Source organism: Argopecten irradians, chromosome 12 (genome assembly GCF_041381155.1).
Source record: "Argopecten irradians isolate NY chromosome 12, Ai_NY, whole genome shotgun sequence".
Lineage (NCBI taxonomy): Eukaryota > Metazoa > Mollusca > Bivalvia > Pectinida > Pectinidae > Argopecten > Argopecten irradians.
In genome coordinates this window covers 23,231,346-23,251,250 of record NC_091145.1, presented here as the reverse complement: position 1 = coordinate 23,251,250, position 19,905 = coordinate 23,231,346, and the positions used below count along the sequence as shown (strand labels likewise).

The 19,905-nt window shown below is 36.3% G+C and overlaps 1 protein-coding gene across 1 annotated transcript in view; it reads left to right on the top strand.

Moving 5' to 3' along the window:
* Positions 1–9,860, top strand: part of LOC138336322 (uncharacterized) — a 68,757-nt gene extending 58,897 nt beyond the window's left edge. Inside the window, exons 10-11 of the mRNA XM_069285760.1 lie at positions 6,094–6,189; positions 7,392–9,860. Of these exons, the coding sequence (XP_069141861.1) occupies positions 6,094–6,189; positions 7,392–8,551 (1,256 nt within the window). The 3' untranslated portion in view covers positions 8,552–9,860. The remainder of the gene's footprint in view (positions 1–6,093; positions 6,190–7,391) is intronic.
* Positions 9,861–19,905: the final 10,045 nt, after the last annotated feature.

The window sequence follows — 19,905 nt, the reverse complement described above, 5'->3', positions numbered from 1 at the left end:
TTATATTCCTCTGTTTCATTGTTATCGTTCAGTTACTATATATCCTCTGTTTCATTGTTATCGTTCAGTTATCGTTGGACTATATCCTCTGTTTCATTGTTATCGTTCAGTTATCGTTGGACTATATCCTCTGTTTCATTTGTTATCCTTCAGTTATAGTTGGACTATATCCTCTGTTTCATTGGTTATCGTTCAGTTATCGTTGGACTATATCCTCTGTTTCATTGGTTATCGTTCAGTTATCGTTGGACTATATCCTCTGTTTCATTGGTTATCGTTCAGTTATCGTTAGACTATATCCTCTGTTTCATTGGTTATCGTTCAGTTATCGTTAGACTATATCCTCTGTTTCATTGTTATCCTTCAGTTATCGTTGGACTATATCCTCTGTTTCATTGGTTATCGTTCAGTTATCGTTAGACTATATCCTCTGTTTCATTGGTTATCGTTCAGTTATCGTTAGACTATATCCTCTGTTTCATTGTTATCGTTCAGTTATCGTTGGACTATATCCTCTGTTTCATTGTTATCCTTCAGTTATCGTTGGACTATATCCTCTGTTTCATTGGTTATCTTCAGTTATCGTTGGAGACTATTCCATCTGTTTCATTGTTATCGTTCAGTTATCGTTAGACTATAGTCCTCTGTTTCATTGGTTATCGTTCAGTTATCGTTAGACTATATCCTCTGTTTCATTGGTTATCGTTCAGTTATCGTTAGACTATATCCTCTGTTTCATTGGTTATCGTTCAGTTATCGTTAGACTATGTCCTCTGTTTCATTGGTTATCGTTCAGTTATCGTTAGACTATATCCTCTGTTTCATTGGTTATCGTTCAGTTATCGTTGGACTATATCCTCTGTTTCATTGTTATCGTTCAGTTATCGTTGGACTATATCCTCTGTTTCATTGGTTATCGTTCAGTTATCGTTAGACTATATCCTCTGTTTCATTGTTATCGTTCAGTTATCGTTGGACTATATCCTCTGTTTCATTGGTTATCGTTCAGTTATCGTTGGACTATATCCTCTGTTTCATTGTTATCGTTCAGTTATCGTTGGACTATATCCTCTGTTTCATTGGTTATCGTTTCAGTTATCGTTGGACTATTCCTCTGTTTCATTGGTTATCGTTCAGTTATCGTTGGACTATATCCTCTGTTTCATTGTTATCCTTCAGTTATCGTTGGACTATGTCCTCTGTTTCATTGGTTATCGTTCAGTTATCGTTGAGACTATATCCTCTGTTTCATTGGTTATCGTTCAGTTATCGTTGGACTATATCCTCTGTTTCATTGGTTATCGTTCAGTTATCGTTAGACTATATCCTCTGTTTCATTGGTTATCGTTCAGTTATCGTTAGACTATATCCTCTGTTTCATTGTTATCGTTCAGTTATCGTTGGACTATATCCTCTGTTTCATTGTTATCGTTCAGTTATCGTTGGACTATATCCTCTGTTTCATTGGTTATCGTTCAGTTATCGTTGGACTATATCCTCTGTTTCATTGTTTCTTGTTATGTGATCGTTCAGTTATCGTTGGACTATATCCTCTGTTTCATTGTTATCGTTCAGTTATCGTTAGGACTATATCCTCTGTTTCATTGTTATCGTTCAGTTATCGTTGGACTATATCCTCTGTTTCATTGGTTATCGTTCAGTTATCGTTGGACTATGTCCTCTGTTTCATTGGTTATCCTTCAGTTATCGTTGGACTATATCCTCTGTTTCATTGTTATCGTTCAGTTATCGTTGGACTATATCCTCTGTTTCATTGGTTATCGTTCAGTTATCGTTGGACTATATCCTCTGTTTCATTGTTATCGTTCAGTTATCGTTAGACTATATCCTCTGTTTCATTGGTTATCGTTCAGTTATCGTTGGACTATATCCTCTGTTTCATTGTTATCGTTCAGTTATCGTTGGACTATATCCTCTGTTTCATTGTTATCGTTCAGTTATCGTTAGACTATATCCTCTGTTTCATTGGTTATCCTTCAGTTATCGTTAGACTATATCCTCTGTTTCATTGGTTATCCTTCAGTTATCGTTTCAGTTATCGTTGGACTATATCCTCTGTTTCATTGGTTATCCTTCAGTTATCGTTGGAGACTATATCCTCTGTTTCATTGTTATCGTTCAGTTATCGTTGGACTATATCCTCTGTTTCATTGTTATCGTTCAGTTATCGTTGGACTATATCCTCTGTTTCATTGTTATCGTTCAGTTATCGTTGGACTATATCCTCTGTTTCATTGGTTATCCTTCAGTTATCGTTAGACTATATCCTCTGTTTCATTGTTATCGTTCAGTTATCGTTAGACTATATCCTCTGTTTCATTGGTTATCGTTCAGTTATCGTTAGACTATATCCTCTGTTTCATTGTTATCGTTCAGTTATCGTTGGACTATATCCTCTGTTTCATTGGTTATCGTTCAGTTATCGTTGGACTATATCCTCTGTTTCATTGTTATCGTTCAGTTATCGTTGGACTATGTCCTCTGTTTCATTGTTATCGTTCAGTTATCGTTAGGACTATATCCTCTGTTTCATTGGTTATCGTTCAGTTATCGTTGGACTATATCCTCTGTTTCATTGTTATCGTTCAGTTATCGTTGGACTATATCCTCTGTTTCATTGTTATCCTTCAGTTATCGTTAGACTATGTCCTCTGTTTCATTGGTTATCGTTCAGTTATCGTTAGACTATATCCTCTGTTTCATTGGTTATCGTTCAGTTATCGTTGGACTATATCCTCTGTTTCATTGTTATCCTTCAGTTATCGTTGGACTATATCCTCTGTTTCATTGTTATCGTTCAGTTATCGTTGGACTATGTCCTCTGTTTCATTGGTTATCGTTCAGTTATCGTTGGACTATATCCTCTGTTTCATTGGTTATCGTTCAGTTATCGTTGGACTATATCCTCTGTTTCATTGTTATCCTTCAGTTATCGTTGGACTATATCCTCTGTTTCATTGGTTATCGTTCAGTTATCGTTAGACTATATCCTCTGTTTCATTGGTTATCGTTCAGTTATCGTTGGACTATATCCTCTGTTTCATTGGTTATCCTTCAGTTATCGTTGGACTATATCCTCTGTTTCATTGTTATCGTTCAGTTATCGTTGGACTATATCCTCTGTTTCATTGTTATCCTTCAGTTATCGTTGGACTATGTCCTCTGTTTCATTGGTTATCGTTCAGTTATCGTTGGACTATATCCTCTGTTTCATTGGTTATCGTTCAGTTATCGTTGGACTATATCCTCTGTTTCATTGGTTATCCTTCAGTTATCGTTGGACTATATCCTCTGTTTCATTGGTTATCCTTCAGTTATCGTTGGACTATATCCTCTGTTTCATTGGTTATCGTTCAGTTATCGTTAGACTATATCCTCTGTTTCATTGTTATCGTTCAGTTATCGTTGGACTATATCCTCTGTTTCATTGGTTATCGTTCAGTTATCGTTGGACTATATCCTCTGTTTCATTGTTATCCTTCAGTTATCGTTAGACTATATCCTCTGTTTCATTGTTATCGTTCAGTTATCGTTGGACTATATCCTCTGTTTCATTGTTATCCTTCAGTTATCGTTGGACTATATCCTCTGTTTCATTGGTTATCCTTCAGTTATCGTTAGACTATATCCTCTGTTTCATTGGTTATCGTTCAGTTATCGTTGGACTATGTCCTCTGTTTTATTGGTTATCGTTCAGTTATCGTTGGACTATATCCTCTGTTTCATTGGTTATCCTTCAGTTATCGTTGGACTATATCCTCTGTTTCATTGGTTATCGTTCAGTTATCGTTGGACTATATCCTCTGTTTCATTGTTATCGTTCAGTTATCGTTAGACTATATCCTCTGTTTCATTGTTATCCTTCAGTTATCGTTGGACTATGTCCTCTGTTTCATTGGTTATCGTTCAGTTATCGTTAGACTATGTCCTCTGTTTCATTGGTTATCGTTCAGTTATCGTTGGACTATGTCCTCTGTTTCATTGGTTATCGTTCAGTTATCGTTGGACTATGTCCTCTGTTTCATTGGTTATCGTTCAGTTATCGTTGGACTATGTCTCTGTTTCATTGGTTATCGTTCAGTTATCGTTGGACTATGTCCTCTGTTTCATTGGTTATTTTCAGTTATCGTTGGACTATGTCCTCTGTTTCATTGGTTATCGTTCAGTTATCGTTGGACTATGTCCTCTGTTTCATTGGTTATCGTTCAGTTATCGTTGGACTATGTCCTCTGTTTCATTGGTTATCGTTCAGTTATCGTTGGACTATATCCTCTGTTTCATTGGTTATCGTTCAGTTATCGTTGGACTATATCCTCTGTTTCATTGGTTATCGTTCAGTTATCGTTGGACTATATCCTCTGTTTCATTGGTTATCCTTCAGTTATCGTTGGACTATGTCCTCTGTTTCATTGGTTATCAGTTATCGTTGGACTTATCCTTGTTTCATTGGTTATCGTTATCGTTGACTATGTCCTTTTTCATTGGTTTTAGTTCTGTCTTTTGATATGTCTTTTTTCCTTGGTTTTTTCCTTCAGTTATCGTTGGACTATGTCCTCTATTTAATTGGTTATTCTGGTTTCTGGACTTGTCTTTCGCTGGGTTATAGTTCTATGTCTTTATTTTTCATTGGTTATAGTTCAGTTATTGTTGGACTATGTCCTATTTTTCATTGGTTATGGCTTCTTGGACTACAATGTATGTCCTTTTTTTCATCGGTTATTGTTAAGTTATCTTTGGACTTTGTCCTCTGCTTCATCGGTTATCGTTCAGTTATCGTTGGACTATGTCCTCTGCTTCATTGGTTATCGTTCAGTTATCTTTGGACTATTGTCCTCTGCTTCATTGGTTATTTCAGTTATCGTTGAATATGTCCTCTGCTTCATCGGTTATCGTTAAGTTTATCTTTGGATTTGTTCTCTGCTTCATCGGTTATCGTTCAGTTATCGTTGGCTTATATTCTCTGCTTCATCGGTTATTGTTAAGTTATCTTTGGGCTTTGTCCTCTGCTTCATCGGTTATCGTTCAGTTATCGTTGGATTATATTCTCTGCTTCATCGGTTATTGTTAGTTATCTTTGGCTTTGTCCTCTGTTCATTGGTTATCGTTGTTATAGTTGCACTATATCCTCTGTTTCATTTGTTAAGTTTCAGTAATCGTTGAACTATGTCCTCTTTTTCATCGGTTATCGTTCTGTTATCGCTGCACTTTATCCTTTGCTTCATCGATTATCGTTCTGTTATCGTTGCACTATGTCCTCTGCTTCATTGGTAAATACATATATCGGACATGAACATTAACAATGTACATATGGGGTAGTGAGAATGACAGTATATGGGTAGATCAGTTTGAATGTACAATCGATAAAATTCAGTAAAGTAAAACAAATTGGTTCTTAATGTTCAAATCACAGTATTGCTGAGTGGGTTCTAACGAAAGATATTTCTTCAGGTCAAGCACCTTTAGGAAAGAAATAATCATGGTAACCTATCCTTCGCTGGAATCGATTATACTGCGATAGTTTTGTAACTGAGGACTTATTGCTATCATTATCGGATGCCATATTTAAGAGGGGCATTGCTTTATATTAGTCAACGTAACATGATATGATTACAGCTTAAAAAATATCAGGCGTTTAAAGGGATGAAAGGGATGGAGTTCAATGAAGAAACATCATCATGGGAATTCTAGTCCTCTATTAAACACTAGTAAACAGAGAATAGTTTAAGATAGTATCAGTGTGATATCAGTGATTTTGTTCATGTAATTGTTTTTCATATGATACTTATTAGATGACAGAATTCAGGAATGGTTAGGAAAATGGCTACCTCTGCAGTAACGTAACACAGTTTGATATTGAAATCCTTTCGAACGTTGTTTCTTGTAGCAATGTGATTAAAACTATCTAACTGAATGTGTTCAGCTTATATTAGATTTTATGAACTACGAATACATTTGTGTTTCCTATAGCACGCAAAGACTCGTTTCGTAAAATTCCACATAACTACCTGTAAGCAGATGCCATAAGGAACCTTTAGTGAACAAAACATTACCTTCTTACAAATCCTGTTATAGGAAAATGCCAGTTGTTGAAGTCGGTACCAAACAGTCAAACTAGCGAGAAACTAGCAAACGACACACCAAACAACGAACAGGAGATAACATCACAAAGTAAGTATATACTCTATCATTACTTACCGACCATGTTTATGTGACCATTTTAGATATGGTTATTTCAGCTGTGTATTTCCTCCCGATAGCTAGCATAACTAGATGGTGTGGTGATGGTGTGTGTGGTGAATTATCGTTTTATGCACCACGTGGACGGGTATGATCGTGTCCCCACACCTGCCATCCTCACCCTCTTCTAACAAAGGTTATATGCTGTGACAGAGAAGGAACCCGACATCCTATAAGATAAAATCACATCAGAATTTGTCTTTGTAGAGTTGGTGGGTATGTAGTATCTGTCTACATCGCTTTAAAGAGGAACAGTTGCGAAGCTTAAAGCAACTTGGTAGCTTTACGATTCATACATACGGACATTTCACCTTTATACTTCATTAGTTCGCTGATGTGGCTTTGCAGTTGATCATCGACCGCCGAGGTCACCTCTTAGATTGTAACCACTGTGCATGTTACAATAATATCACTTGTCCTACTTAAATTGTCTGTATTTACATGAATTGATCTGGAATATAACCAGAATGATGGTTTCACAATCACCTTAAACGAAATTGAAAATTTAGTGGCGTATAGATTGGGTGTAATTCACATGCATGGACACCTAGCTTAATATCATGAAATGATCAATAACTATAGCTACGTCTTAGAGCTGATGCGGATCATCGTCAAGAAGCTAGTCTCATACAGAATATCCACCATTGTTCAACATAGGTTATATATCTACGTATTACAAATGTAATTCCCCAACACCTGTATGGTTATCTTAGTAAATAAGGCAAATGTGCCTTTATGAAACAATAGTACTTTTTTAATCTAATCAACGTAAACTAGGTGATGCTTTGTAGGGCATGACTCTTGTATTGATATTTGGAGACATCTTAATATAAATCTGCCTGTGTCGTGGTGGATGTGGGGGATGGCACATAGACTCATATTATACTTCAAACCAACTCTCCCGTGCGTTAATTTTCGCGGTTTTAGTTTGAAAAGGAAATTTCTGTCAAAATAAGGGATGTACATGTAGATATAAATTCGAGTAAATAAACTTTCGCGAATTTACTTGGATCGCGCAATTCTCGAAAATAAATCACACGTGAAACAAAGTTGGTTTACTCTATTTGTCTTTAAAAACAGTACTACCACTGATTTATTTAAGGTGCAAGTTGATCTTGCTTTCTTTGTTTCAGATGCAAATGACCAGGGCATCACAGCGGTGTTTTGTTCCCAAAGGAATACAAAAGTAGAGAAAGTCTGTAATTTTTTCGTTCAGTTTATCAAATCCAAAACGGACGTCGTTATACTAGAGCACTGTTCCTCGGAACTAAACACGGAGTCGTACATCCATAAATGGCGCACTGGACAGAACGCATGCACTCTTTTGATTCTATTGTCGGAGGAGCTATTGGAAGGTGTTGAAATGGCCAGACGGGGTTTAGATATACTTAACATGCCAAATTTAAAGCTAGATTTACATCTATTGAACCTATTAATTGAGATTGATAGCGTAACATCGGCCCATCTTCCACCAGTAATGTTAGTGTGTGTTTACTCCGGACTTTGTTCGCGCTTTCTTGAGCTGTTACCTAATCTGGGACAGCTGTATTCCATCGTTGATGATATCGACCAACAGAAATGTCAATTGAGGAACTCTGATCTGGAGCAGCTATTTGTGTCGCTGACTAAAGGTGATCTCAGTCATCTTGTCACTCTGTCTCACAGCACTCTGAATGGATGCGTACAAACAAAACTATTAATGGCGGCCATACAGGAACTTCTCAATGTCAGAACCCGCCAGTCCAAGACACCCTTTGGTCTGTGTAATCAACCTAAACCTTCAGAAGTGGGAAGGAAGACATATCAGTGTGCATATCGACCAAATGACGAAGCTAGACCTACATATATATACAGAGATTCTATCCGACGTGGAGCTCCTTACTGTGACGACAGTTTCGTGCGTCCGACTCAGCCCGCGTGCTGGACAGGTCCGCCAGTCAACCCACGTCACTTTCACGAAACGTGTGTAAGGACCAATTCGTTCCCAGATAAGCCAGTCCATACACAGTTTCAGTCGTTTTTGGGACAGGTTGACAGTGGGTTTGATACTATGGATACCATGACGTTATATGTTGGTACAGAACAGGCTGAGAACTCTCCATTTGTAGTCCGGCCTCAAATAACAGATGCGGCCGACATACGTATGAAAGAACGTACACAGAACGGTAGGGGTGATGACGAACTGGCCCTGTTTATTTCACCCGAGTCGGACGATGAGTACGATGGGGTGTCTCTGTCTCAAAGGATCATAGAACTCAATCAACGACATACATCACAATGGAACAAGCCTTGATAAGTAACGGTCCATGTGCTGGATTCAAAATGTACTAGTGTGTGTATTAAGTAAGGTCATTTGTATACATATTTTGTGTTTGATATGTTAGATATTCCTGATACGGATATCAGCAAATGAGTTATTGAGGCAGTATATCGTTACAAAAACAAATTGACCCTACAATTATATTTGTTACAATTTTTATCAACTAAATGGATATTTTGATAATGACTATAACTGATGTTTTGTTATAGCCACTGTTACTTTTTTGTGTATGTACAAGGCGGTTTTCGATAGCTCAGCTGCTTCAAACGTAAATACTTCAGTAAATTAGTACTAAATAGGATATTTTGATAACGACATTCATGTGTGACGTAATCAATAAACGCATGCTCGTTCAAACAGTTGGTGAAACATGAACTCACACATTATGGTTCGGTTCGGTTTGCACTAAAGTGGATGAGGATTGATCGTCAATAGTATTGACAGAGCTTGATTTGGGTCACTATGGGTGAGATTTGAACGTCAATAGTATTGTCGGAACTAGATTTCGGTCACTATGGGTGGGGTTTGAATGTCAATAGTATATTCGGAGCTGGATTTCGGTCACTATTGGTTTGGTTTGAATGCCAATAGTATTGTCGGAGTTGGATTTTGGTCACTTTGGGTGAGGTTTGGGCGCAAATAGTATCGATCGTCGTAGCTAGATTTGGGTCATTTAGGGTGGGGTTATAACGCTAATAGTATTGTCGGAGCTGGATTTGGGTCAATATTGGTGGCGTTTGGACGCCAATAGTATGGAGCTGGATTTGGGTGTTGTTTGAACTCCATATGCGGTATGTGTGTAACTTGAATGATTTCCATTAATATGAATAAGAATTTAGTACCATAAGTCAGTAAGGATTGGGCTGGAGTTATATCAGTATAGATTTGGCCTGCGGTCTATATCTATGGTTGGGGATTAACAGCCAACAGTGTGGCTTGATTTTTCATCAGTGTGAGCGGGTTCATTGCGGGTTTATTGTGGATTTGTTTTAGCTCCATCAGTGTGGGGCCTGAACTCTATTGTTATCATGGGGATTGACATTATAGGTATGCATTGAATTTGAACTCCAATATTGTATGTGGGTCTTGGGAATCCATCAGCGTGGGTTGGGATTAATATTGTGTTCCATCAGCTAGTATAGAATATGTTTCAACTCCACTTTACTATGTGGGTGTTGGTTTACACCAATATAGAGTGGGGTATTCTTCAATCAGTTCAGAAGGAATTGAATGCAAGTTTGTTGCTATTGGGCTTCCTTGTGATGACTGGAGATAGCAATGTATCCTGTGATAGCAATGTATCCTGCATCGAATTGCTAACACCATTTGCCTTCTGAATGCTCAATAATCTGTGCCTAGAATCGCTAAACAATCACAAGAAGAGTTTGTGTGATATAACCATTTATTTTGGTATAAAAGATGGCGAAATTTATACTAGTCTTAAAGTCTTGAAGTTTGTCATTGCATGATAGTTTTCGGTTCAATAAACAACGACATAATTAAAGGGATAGCAATCAAAATATTCATCTCAAAATACAAGTAGGGGCAAAATATGAGTGTTGTCAAATACATGTATGTATTCGCATTTACAATCAAATTAGATATTCTGCTCAATAATTCATAATCAACATCTATTCTCTATTTTTGCTCAAAACACGGGTCTTACGTAGATATATTTAGCGTATAGCCGGTTATTGTCGTGGGAAAGATATATTTGTGGTTTCACGAGACATTGCTATAATCCCTAAATTTGATCCGTGAATTATTGAGAAACGTTTGCATGAGACATACCAGATCGCAATAATTCAAAACAGATATAAAAATTAATTTCTATTGTCTGCGTAAATAACCGGCTATATGATGGAACATTATACATATTTCAAAGATAGAATGAGATAATTATATAATGTTAATATATATATATATATATATATATCATTTGTAAAATTTCGTATGAATGCCTTGGATAAATGTAGAGACGATTTATGTCAATGTATTTATATAATCAAATGCAAGCATTGTGTGTTGACAGACATCATAATTTAGTAGACAAACTATAATCAAGGATGTATATAATATCATACAAATGTACAGTTATGTAGATTAAAACGAACCCGTTGAACATGTAAATGTCATCTTAAGACTATTCGTGTTCTATTTTCGTATTAATTATTCGTCCGTTTGTTTTAACAATCACTTTTGTTTTATTTGTACCTGGAACAATGTGTGTGTTTACACACTGCAATGAAGTATATGGTGTTAAACCTACGTGTATTTTTTAACTGACCATCTTGCCAACGAAATAGTCATCTCAGTCCTATTACCCAGGACTTTGGCATTTCAAACATTGCATTAATCAAGAATTGAATTTTTATGCTTAATGTATTTTTACTATTCAATAATTGATATTTCAGTATTTTTATCATAAACTATGACCATAGAACCTAATTGTGACATATAAAGAACTTAAATGGAAAGTTCAAAAATACAAATTAATAGGAATTATTGATAATATAAGCAAATTGATATTGAATATAGATACACATAATGTTCACTGGACATTACGAATAATTGAATATAAATCAAATAAAATTACATTTATAAACTTTATTCTACATTGATTGAGAAACAAGTAAAAAAACCTTATGTAAATCACTTTCGATGGCTCGGATGTAAGCGCGTGAATGGTCTTAGTATGGAAGGAAAGCGGAGTACTAGGAGAAAACCCACGTGAAATTACGTTGAATATAGATGTTTAGTTATTGAATAATCCACCATTAGATATGCCATATACGACCAATGATAGATATAAAGCCTTTTAAAGGGACCTATTTTATATAAAAATATAAGTATTAAATAAAAAAAACAAGTAGTTGATATCAGAGGTCTTTTGTTAGTCTCACAAATAAGCATTGTGTAATGTCAGCCTTGATTGGTCAGTTGCAAGAACGGGCCAATCAACATTGAGATAGATATGTCCATTTTAAAGCGCGATTGTGGTGGATAGTAACGAGTAACAAGGCGGTTTAGGAATATTGACATTTTAGTGTCGCACTTGCATGTAAAATGCAATCACATTTATCTTCTAAACATTTTTTTTTTACATTTTTAGCTCACCTGGCCCAAAGGGCCGGTGAGCTTATGTCATGGCGCGGCGTCCGTCGTTCGTCGTCCGTCCGTCCGTCCGTCGTCCGTCTGTCCGTCAACATTTCCTTTAAATCGCTACTAGTCATAGAGTTCTGCATGGATTGTAACCAAATTTGGCCACAAACATCCTTGGGGGAGGGGGAACAGAACTTGTAAAAATTTTGGCTCTAACCCCCCGGGGGCAGGAGGGGCGGGCCGAATAGGGGAAATAGAGGTAAATCCTTTAAATCGCTACTTGTCCTAGAGTTCTGCATGGATTGTAACCAAAATTAGCCACAAACATCCTTGGGGGAAGGGGAACAGAACTTGTATAAATTTTGGCTCTGGTCCCCCTGGGGCAGAGGGGCAGGGCCCAATAGGGGAAATAGAGGTAAATCCTTTAAATCGCTACTAGTCATAGAGTTCTGCATGGATTGTAACCAAATTTGGCCACAAACATCCTTGGGGGAAGGGGAACAGAACTTGTATAAATTTTGGCTCTGACCCCCCGGGGGCAGGAGGGGCGGGGCCCAATAGGGGAAATAGAGGTAAATCCTTTAAATCGCTACTAGTCATAGAGTTCTGCATGGATTGTAACCAAATTTTGCCACAAACATCCTTGGGGGAGGGGGAACAGAATTTGTAAAAATTTTGGCTCTAACCCCCCGGGGGCAGGAGGGGCGGGGCCCAATAGGGGAAATAGAGGTAAATCCTTTAAATCGCTACTTGTCCTAGAGTTCTGCATGGATTGTAACCAAAATTAGCCACAAACATCCTTATTGGAAGGGGAACAGAACTTGTATAAATTTTGGCTCTGGTCCCCCTGGGGCAGGAGGGGCGGGGCCCAATAGGAGAAATAGAGGTAAATCCTTTAAATCGCTACTAGTCATAGAGTTCTGAATGGAATGTAACCAAATTTGGTCAGAAACATCCTTGGGGGAAGGGGAACAGAGTCTGTATAAATTTTGGCTCTGACCCACAGGGGGCAGGAGAGGTGGGCCCAATAAGGAAATAAGAGGTGCATCATTTAAATCACTACTAGTCATTAGCTCACCTGGTCCGAAGGACCAAGGTGAGCTTATGCCATACCGTGGCGTCCGGCGTTCGGCGTCCGTCGTCCGTCCGTCCGTCAACAATCGACTTCTTCTCCATAACCGCTGGTCGGATTTCAACAAAATTTGACTGGTAGCATCCTTATGGGCTACTAACTGAAAATTGTACAAATGATTGGGCTGACCCCCCAGGGGCCTGAGGGGCGGGCCAAAAGGGGTCAATTTGGCTATTTCCATTTAAACAACTTCTTCTCTGAAACTAAGCATGGGATAGCACCCAAAATGCAATGGTAGCATCCTTATGGGGTGGGGATTCAAAATTGTACAAATAATGGGGCTGACCCCCTGGGGGCCTGAGGGGCGGGGTCAAAAGGGGTCAATTTTGCTATTTCCATTTAAACGACTTCTTCTCTGAAACTAAGCATGGGATAGCACCCAAAATGCAATGGTAGCATCCTTATAGGGTGGTGATTCAAAATTGTACAAATGATATGGCTGACCCCCGTGGGCCTGAGGGGCGGGGTCAAAAGGGGTCAATTTGGCTTTTCCATATAAACGACTTCCTCTATGAAACTAAGCATGGGATAGCACTCATAATGCAATGGTAGCATCGTTATCGGGTGGGGATTCAAAATTGTACAAATGATGGGCTGACCCCCTAGGGGCCTGAGGGGCGAGGTCAAAAGGGGTCAATTTGGCTATTTCCATATAAATGACTTCTTCTCTGCAACTAAGCACTTGATATATATATATAGCACCCATAATGCAATGGTAGCATCCTTATAGGGTGAGGATTCAAAATTGTGCAAATGATAGGGCTGACCCCCCGGGGGCCTGAGGGGTGGGGTCAAAAGTGGTCAATATGACTATTTCCGTATAAACGACTTCTTCTCTGTAACTAAACATGGGATTACGATCATAATGCAATGGTAGCATCCTTATAAGGTGGGGATTCAAAATTGTGCAAATGATGGTGCTGATCCCCTGGGGGCCTGAGGGGTGGGGTCAAAAGGGGTCAATTTGGCTATTTCCATTTAAACGACTTCTTCTCTGCAACTAAGCATGGAAGAGCACTCATAATGCAATGGTAGCATCCTTATAGGGTGGGGATTCAAAATTGTACAAATGATGGGACTGATCCCCCCGGGGGCTGAGGGGCGGGGTCGAAAGGGAGCAATTTTTGCTGTTATCATATAAACGACTTCTTCTCTGCAACTCAGTATGGAAGAGCACTCATAATGCAATAGTAGCATCCTTATAGGATGGGGATTTAAAATTGTACAAAGTATAGGGCTGACTCCCTGGGGCCTTAGACGCGGGGCCAAAAAAGGTCAATTAGGCTATTTTTTTCATATAAATTACTTCCTCTCTGAACCTTTGTATTGGATAGCATATTTGTATGGTATCTATAACATCATTATATGGTTGTGTTTCAAAATTAAACAAATTTTGGAGTCAATTTTAGTAATCTTTTTTATTGTACGAGTCTTTGTGATAAATTACAAAAAAACAAAAACAAAAACCTGGTGAGCGATACAGGCCCTCTGGGCCTCTTGTTGAGAGTTGTTAGTTTGTTCAATTTTAAGTTTTATGTTTTGTTTGTAAATGAAGTTAATACACATTGTTATATGTGGATGTGATATGAAATCTATAGAATATATTGAATTGGACTTAATGTTATCAAACATTATCTCATCCAACGTTACCTTTTGTAGGCGACATACATTGAGAAAATACTTGTAAACAAGATTCAATATACTTATGTAATATAAGTTTCGAGATTCATTTTTTCAAAGCTATAAGATAGAAATTAAATTATCTAATATTTTTTGTCCTTTTTTCATCTATACAATTTATTATTATAATTTTTGCTAAATGTTTTGCACAATTTAACGAGTATGCTTCCTATATCAATACATACATTATATCAGTGGGGTTAACGCCACACGTTAGGACAATAAAGCGGTGGTTATATGGTACCAGGGGAAATTTGATTAGTTTAATACCATTGTGTGTTATTTTGTACAATCCGGGCTCGATTGAGATATACAAAGGCAATTTCAGTAGATTATTTTCTTTGTTCCTTGCCAAATTGTAGTCGATTTAATGGTTAAAAATATATTACTCTGGATTGCAGAAATTAGTCAGATCAATCTGTATTTAGCACTGGTAATACATCGAAAAGCTATATGATATAATTTACGTGTACATGGAATGTTTAAGTAGCTACATAATACGGGAATTTCGATATTACAAAACTACTTGGGTAAAGTACTAATTACCGTCGATTAGTCCCACCTTCCGTTGGAACCTTCCGGTGATTAAGACGTCGTCAGTTGACGTGATTATTTTGACGTCATAATCACAGGAAGATGGGACTAATCGACGATAGATAGTACTTTACACACGTCGTTTTGGGATCTCGAAACCGACGTATTGCCGCGTATGTTTTGTTGTGTATTGCTAGTAACGATATTTTGATTTGGTGATTAATACTATTATTCAAGCTTTGATTGATTGTATATATGTATAATTTGTTTTATAATGAGGCATTCCTTTACATTTAATGTTTGATATTAAAAATCAATGGGCATTTTGATTATTATAGATACCTACACTCTTTTTTCTGTGTTATTTTTATAATTGTTATTACTCTCTACTATTAACAAAATTTATGAAAGCGTACATCGTCTGATAGTGCACTAATTAACTCATCTGGTTCAAAGGTGAGCTTGTGTCATATCCGTGGATTTCCTCGTGCGTCGTCTGTCAATAATTCACAAAATTGACCTCTTGAAAACCACTTACCAGAAATGGATCAAATTTTGCTGGTAGGATCATGACGTGACGGTTCACACTTGTACAAATGGTTGTTGGACTGATCTCCCGGGGCCGAGGGTCGGGACCAAAACCTGTCAATCTGGTCATATTGCTATAAAAGACTTCTTCTCGTAAGAAGTTGTATATATAAACATCGGTTATATTTTGTATTAAGCATCAATATAGGGTCGGAATTAAAAATGTAAGAGAGAGTTGAACCCCCGGGGATCTGAGGGGCGAGGTCAAAATGAGTCAGTTTGGTTATATGATTATAAACGTTAGTCTTGTGTCCGATTCTAAGCCAGATAAGTGTTCACTTTAAATTATTTTTTGTCATATGTAATGAAATACCAGGTAAGCAATACAGGTCCTATGGGCCTTTTATTGAGAGAATAAGATCAGAAATGGGGCATTGGAATTGATATTAATATTGTATAAATACGTAGGTGGAAATGAACTGTATTATTTTGTAATTAATCTTAGTATTTTCCTTTTACAATGTATATAGTGATGATGCCATTATTTACACAGAAGCACGTATGGATCAGTTTACATATGTATTTATACATTGCTTGTACTGACATTATCTTATTTTATTCAGTTCAATTTGTTCATGTTTTTTTAGAAAAAAAAACTAAATTGCAAATTGCATTATTGCACTAGTGCATTCTTTGCGACGTTGGATATTCGGTTTTGAAATACAAGAAAAGAAGTTGACATGTAATATTATGATCATAGCTTAATATTTATTTGATACTGCAGATGTGATTTGTGTATGATTTAAATAATTTAATTACATAACGTGTTTTTCAAATTTTCATGTTCCATTACTGGTCATATTTAGACGTCATATATGTTTTCACACAATTGATATCATTTTTCCATTGGGTAAACAGACAACCGCATTCGCCTGAAATTGTTGATTTCGCAACTAACTCGCTACCTTCATTTTATTTGTGACGAACAATCCAACTAGAAATCCTTTACGTTTAGGGAGCAATGAAATCTTAGATTTATATATGTTGCTAATGAGGCTTCATGAAATTTGTCTCGAAGGTCTAATTTCGAATGACGTTTGATAAAGTTTTATAAAAAAATGTCCCCATCGTTTTTCTTCAATAAATATATAAACTGTACATTGTTTAATGGTTTCAGTGACATACAGGTTCATTATTGTCTTAAAAGCGTTAAACAGACAATGTACATATAATGTTTATGTGATTTTGTTCATTAAAGTATCCCTTTCTGTATTGTCATATTACATATTGAGGTATGAAGATATTCACAATAATGAATTCCACTACGTTTCCGAAACTAAAATTATAAGTTGATTGATAACAATTTATAGCTTAGGATGAAATTTAAATCGTTCAATAAAGATTACCTGTTCAACTCTATGTCGACAGAGAAAGTTCATTTCGCTATTTTGCAGCGTAACGTAGTACAAAATTCATGTGCGTTATTAAGGACGACGCCGGGAAACATAAAACGACCCGCGTTATTAAAATTAACATTTAATTTATCTGTTTGAATTATTCAGGAAGTGAGGATAAGTGTAGTATTAACCGTAAGCTGATACGCTTTGGAACTCTACAAAATTATCAAACTGATTTTACAGTTTTAAAATCCGTTTCGAAAACGAATTTTTGTATTACTAATACATTCCTTTTAAAACTTTTGATGTTCAATCTCATTTACTTATATTATAAATGCATAAAGTACAAATATATATAAAGAAACCTAAAGAGAGGTAACTCATTATACAAAATGAAGAAAGTATATAATTTCCGACACAAGCGCATAACTCAAAAGAAGAAGTTGATCAATTAATAATTTGAAATATTTATAGAAATAGTTAGAATTAGGGTCTGTTCATTTGATATAAAATACAACCCGGACAGGGTAATTGAAGCTACTTGACGTCTTCAACATCAAAATGACATATTTTCTCGTATATTTTTAAAGCTCTAAGCATATGTTAACTTTATCAAGGCGAATTTTTAAATAACACAGTAGGAAATTTATTTATTTAATATAAATGTAGTGTGTGATTTTGTGAATAACCAAGCTAATGATAACATGGGTTACTACAGTAACATATGTGATTGGTCGTTATAGTCACATAGATGTATCGAGTTGCTCTAGCAACATATGTGTATTGAAATGCTATAGTGACAGATACTGAGGTTACATTGACCGAGTGACTAATACCAGTGGTTGCCTTAGCGACTGATGTCGTTTGTTGGTATGGTAACTAATCACTGTAATGAGCGATAACATAAGTTACTTATGATATCTAATTCGCAACAAGCGGACAAAACACCATTAGAAACATGTGTTAGATAACACCTATAGGACAGGTGCCATTTATGTTAATGATAAAATATAGATATTTATTGTTAATACTAATCCCATATACTGCCAAACTTATATAACGGCTTTTAATATCGTGATGTACTATGTAATGGTGCCATGGCATGTGTGAAATCAGTAATGTGTTGTCAACGAATTGTTACGTATCGAAGTTTGGTGTGTAATGATATGGACAGGCAGGTTGCTGCATGTATTACCTTTCTATTAATGAGATACAAATGAGGACTTCTTATCTCTGTGTATAATTAATCCATGTTGGCTGGGGTGACGATCACGCACCGACATACATATGTATAATACATGGTCGATAAAACACATGGAAAGCATGCATGCTGGGTAAACCATCCTGACAGCAAAGTTGTCTAGGAAATTTACTGATTTTACGACTTAAATCGATTTACCAGGAATAGATAATAAAGGCGATATCGCATTGACCAAAGATTGACGATATAGATTGTGCCTTAGAAAGTTCACGATATGAATTCCGTACACATAAAGGTTATTTACAATGAATGCTATTATTAATTGTTAAATTTTGTTTTGTAATATATCTATATATGTATTGTTGTTTTAAATGTGAATAAATGAGGCGAAAAACCAAAACCTTGTTATTGTTATTGTCATTTTCATAACCACCAATGTGGTAAAAAGTAGTTGAAATATCATTGCTTTTGGAAAAGAGGTTACACATTAATGTGACGACTGGGATATAACCAGAAAGTAATTGCGTAATCTGTTGAATATGGTACACATGGTGACATTTTCCATGAGGAGAACACACAGTAATGCAATGGATATTAACTGTAGAGGATGTATGCATCGATATACCAACCTGTTCACGTGCAGGTTGTGAATTCTGAGCCGCGAAGCGGCGATGGGTTCACACTGCACGTGCCCGGGTTGGTATACCGATGCATACTGACTCTGAGGTTAATATCCAACTTAACGCAGAGCCGGGAGTATATTCGACGAAACAGATTAATGGTCAGTGTTTTGGATAAACCAGAAAGTGCAGGTCGAGTTCGAATTCTTGAAACAATGATTTTGCCTTTTAGCTTTACAAAATACAGGTATACCTAACAACATTTTAATAACATTGCATTCAATGAGAGTGCAGATCACGATTTGTATCAGGATTTATTTTTAATTATGAAAACGAAATTAAGAAATCACTTGTATTTTGTGTGTCTTTTTAGAGATTTATTTTAATAATACTTTAAAAAGAAATAAACTTTTTAAAAACTCTGTATTGTCTGCTATCCTTATTTTACCGTCAATTTTACGGACATAAGTTTTATTTACTTTGAGTCTGCTGACTCATCAGTTGTATATACATACATACATTAATACATGGCTCACATAATACATATTGTACAAATATACAGATATACAGGATTACATTTGGAAGAGTATAACTAATTGATTAATAAAGATCGTTTTGCGTTCGCAGCTTTATGGTATTTTGCTTCTGTAATTCTTTCACATCTGTTTCATTAAAAAGTTGTATTAGTTTATACATACTTGTTTTTTTTTGAAATAATAGTTTTTCATGACGGAATTTTGACGGATATCAGAGTAACATGGACATTTCAAAACAAAATGAAATTCATCTTCAACATCATTTAAATTACACAAAGTACATAATCTTAAATGTTGTGGTATATTTTTTGAAGCGACCCCTTTCTACGTTAAGACTGTGTGCAGAGATTCTTGTTTAATAAATTTCTATGAGAAGATCTTTTAAGATTGGTTTCCTTAAATAGTTTTTTAAACCAAAATCGTGGTCAAGACACGAGAAAAATAATCCTTTTGAAGATGTTCTTATCTGTTCAAGGCAATCTTGTTTATATATATCCATTAACCTTTGTTTAATTATACAATAGGCACAGTTATCTATATTATCTGTTTGCCAAAGGTAACCTAAACCCATTCTATACAATATATATTTTCCAAATA